This window comes from Copadichromis virginalis, linkage group LG16 (genome assembly GCF_057382275.1).
Source record: "Copadichromis virginalis isolate Kocher_CV1m ecotype Utaka linkage group LG16, C_Virginalis_male_GT1.1, whole genome shotgun sequence".
Taxonomy (NCBI): domain Eukaryota; kingdom Metazoa; phylum Chordata; class Actinopteri; order Cichliformes; family Cichlidae; genus Copadichromis; species Copadichromis virginalis.
In genome coordinates this window covers 30,639,273-30,642,424 of record NC_140633.1, presented here as the reverse complement: position 1 = coordinate 30,642,424, position 3,152 = coordinate 30,639,273, and the positions used below count along the sequence as shown (strand labels likewise).

The 3,152-nt window shown below is 32.8% G+C and overlaps 1 protein-coding gene across 1 annotated transcript; it reads right to left on the bottom strand.

The window, feature by feature from the left end:
• Positions 1-1,765: 1,765 nt before the first annotated feature.
• On the bottom strand, positions 1,766-2,710 carry LOC146691086 (olfactory receptor 6F1-like). Its single transcript, XM_085435327.1, has one exon. It carries the CDS (start codon positions 2,708-2,710, stop codon positions 1,766-1,768), a length of 945 nt encoding a protein of 314 aa, XP_085291453.1.
• Between the last annotated feature and the right edge of the window lie 442 nt (positions 2,711-3,152).

Below are 3,152 nucleotides of genomic sequence, written 5' to 3'. Positions count from 1 at the left end.
TAGTTTACATCTGAAAAAATGTAAAAAACAAAAAACAATAATAATAAATTTTCAAAAGGTAAAATATGTGTTAGCTGTCTTTAGATCTTTGATAGTCTAAAGGTCAAATTTAAGTAAACAATAATGCTTTTTATTGAGACTTGGTTGTCTTGGTGCATTTATAGTTAATGTTATGAGGCCTTCATTTGCTGTCATGTACAAGAGAATAATGTACATTTTTGAAATTTTATTTTGCTCTATTTTTATTTGGTGAACAAGGAGCTCTTAATTTCGAAGTTCTTTTAAAATAAAATAAACCCAATATCCTGTTTCATATTTTGGTGAGTTTAAATCCATATATGAGAGGATTCATAACTGGAGGGATGATGAGAAATTCAATAGTGATGAAGTTTCGGAGGCTTTGAGGTAAACGTGTAGAGCCAGATATCATGTACACTGGATCAAGAAAAAACAGGAAAGTCATCAAAGAGATCAGGTGGGGCACACAGGTCTACGTAAACTTTAACCTGTCCTCTCTGGACCTCACACGTGTTTTAATAAGATATATGTAAATCCAAATTCTAAAAAGCCAATGACACAGATAAACAATAAGTGTTACATTTGCACTGATGTTTTTTCTAAAGATGTCAACATCAGGACAAGCAAGTTTAATTATTAACCAGTTTAGATACAAGACTCTCTGAATGTTTATATCACACAACTTGAGTCTTGATGTTAGCAGGACATTGATGGAGAAAAGGCAGAAAGGTGTTAGCCAGGAGAAACACACCAGCTGAGAGAGCCTCCTTCCTAGTTAAGGCGAGGAAGGAGTAGAAGAGAAGGGAGTTACTGTTAAAATACTATTATTGAATTGTTTTTTGTTGTTTTTTTTATTTTTTAATTTTATGCTATGGGATTGAAAAACTTCAAACAACAACAGCACAATTTTATGCTTGATATGCTAAACAAAACTTTAATTTTTAAAGTAGTAAATACTACAGTATGTCAAGCAATGGGGATATATGATCAGATTTCAAAAAGTACAGAATTATGGTGTCATTAATTAATGTACAGAGAGAAATTTACATATAAATTTAAAAACAAAAAAAATGCCAAATAAAAGTAGGTAACAGTTCAATTACTATTACTATTTTTCCATAATAATAATAAAAAAAAACTATATATATAAATAAATAAATACTACTGAAAAAATACAGCCTAATAACACTGATCCTTATATTTATACATGTAACGTGTTTATAGGAAAAAAAAAACATTAAGCATTGTTAACTGACCTTTGTGATAAACTGAGATGTAACACACAGGGATGCCTGCACTAACCAGCCCTTTACAACAGAATATTTCATACAATATTTTGTTTACTTTAAACCTAAAACACTTTGAAATAAACCTGTTTAATCAACTTGCACATATATCAGCTAATATACCTTGAACATGAAGACACAGCAAGGCAAGGAGATGAAATGTCAATTTGTGATGATTTCTGAATGGTATATAGATGAATTTTACAACAGTACTTAAAAACTCATGCAGAATCCTTTTTAAAATGAAATTCTTAGTCAAAAACATGAAAAAAATGTTGTTTTCATTTAATGTTCGTGCTGGATTGAGCAAATATGACATATATGACAAATATGTGTCCTATTATGACAAATATAACAAAGAATATTAGTAAAATTAGTCTAGTCCAAATATATGTTTGCCTTAGACAAGTTTTGAATATTTTTGAATTATTTTAAATAAGGAAATCTAACCTTAATGGAAATCATTTCCCTTTCAAATAAATTAAACTCAAGATTCTGTGTCGTATTTTGGTGAGTTTAAATCCATACATGAGAGGATTCATAACTGGAGGGATGATGAGAAATTCAAGAGTGATGAAGTTTTGGAGGCTTTGGGGTAAATCTCTGGAGCCAAAGCGCAAGTACATCGAATCAAAAACCATTACAGTGAAATTTATGATCACAGAAGTCAGATGGGGCACACAGGTCTGCATAAACTTTACTCTGTCCTCTCTGGACCTCACACATGTTTTAATAAGATATATGTAAGTCCAAATTATGAAAAGCCAATGAGACACATTAATGACAAGTATCACATATGCACTGATGTTATTTGAAAAAGTGTCAGCTTCAGGACAAGCAAGTTGAACAATTAACCAGTTTAGACATAAGGCTCTCTGAATCTTTATACCACATAACTTGAGTCTTGCTGTAAGCACTACATTGATGGCAAAAACACAGAAAGGTGTCAGCCAGGAGAAACACACCAACTGTGAAAGCCTCCTCTTAGTCATGAAAGAGTGGTAGTGCAGAGGTCGACATATTGCCAGATACCTGTCAAAGGCCATGACAGCTAAAATAGACAAATCACAGCAAGCAAATGAATACATGATAAAAGCTTGTAAAAGGCACCCTTCATAGGAGATTCTGTGAGAAGACGACAGTAAATCTGAAAGGAATTTTGGGTAGAAACCTGTGGTCCCATAAAGTGCATTTATGCAGAAGCTGCTCAGTAAAATGTACATAGGTTCATGGAGGCTTTCATCCAAGACAATGAGCAGCACAAGAGAAATATTGATAAATAAAATCACACAATAATACAGTAAGGTGGTTAACAAGAGTGGTACTCTGTAATTCATTGTCTCATTAAATCCTGACAAAATAAAAATTCTTACAATAGACACATTATCCATGATCAGAGAACACATCTACCTTCTTTGTGTAACAATATGTAAGTGTACAGAGCACAGAGCTGCTGTATCTAGATCCGTAACAGTATCTGTTCTCCCTCGTCACCTTCCCTTAAATGCTGCCTTTGGCTCAACAACAAACACACACCTGGGAATTTGACCTCTGTTGATTGAAGGGCAAAAAAGTTATAAAATTGATGATGGCACAAGTTAATATAATATAATATAATATAATATAATATAATATAATATAATATAATATAATATAATATAATATAATATCGTCTTCATGCATGCTCAATCGTCCAGGTAAGTAAATCTCCAAAAGTAGATTCTGTTCATCTGGACGTTGCGTTTTCAGTGGGAGAAATGTTTTGTCAGTTGGATGAATGAAACATTTCTCTCATCTCACTTGGATGAGGCTGGACGGGCAACTCGGGCCCTCTAGCAGACGACACTT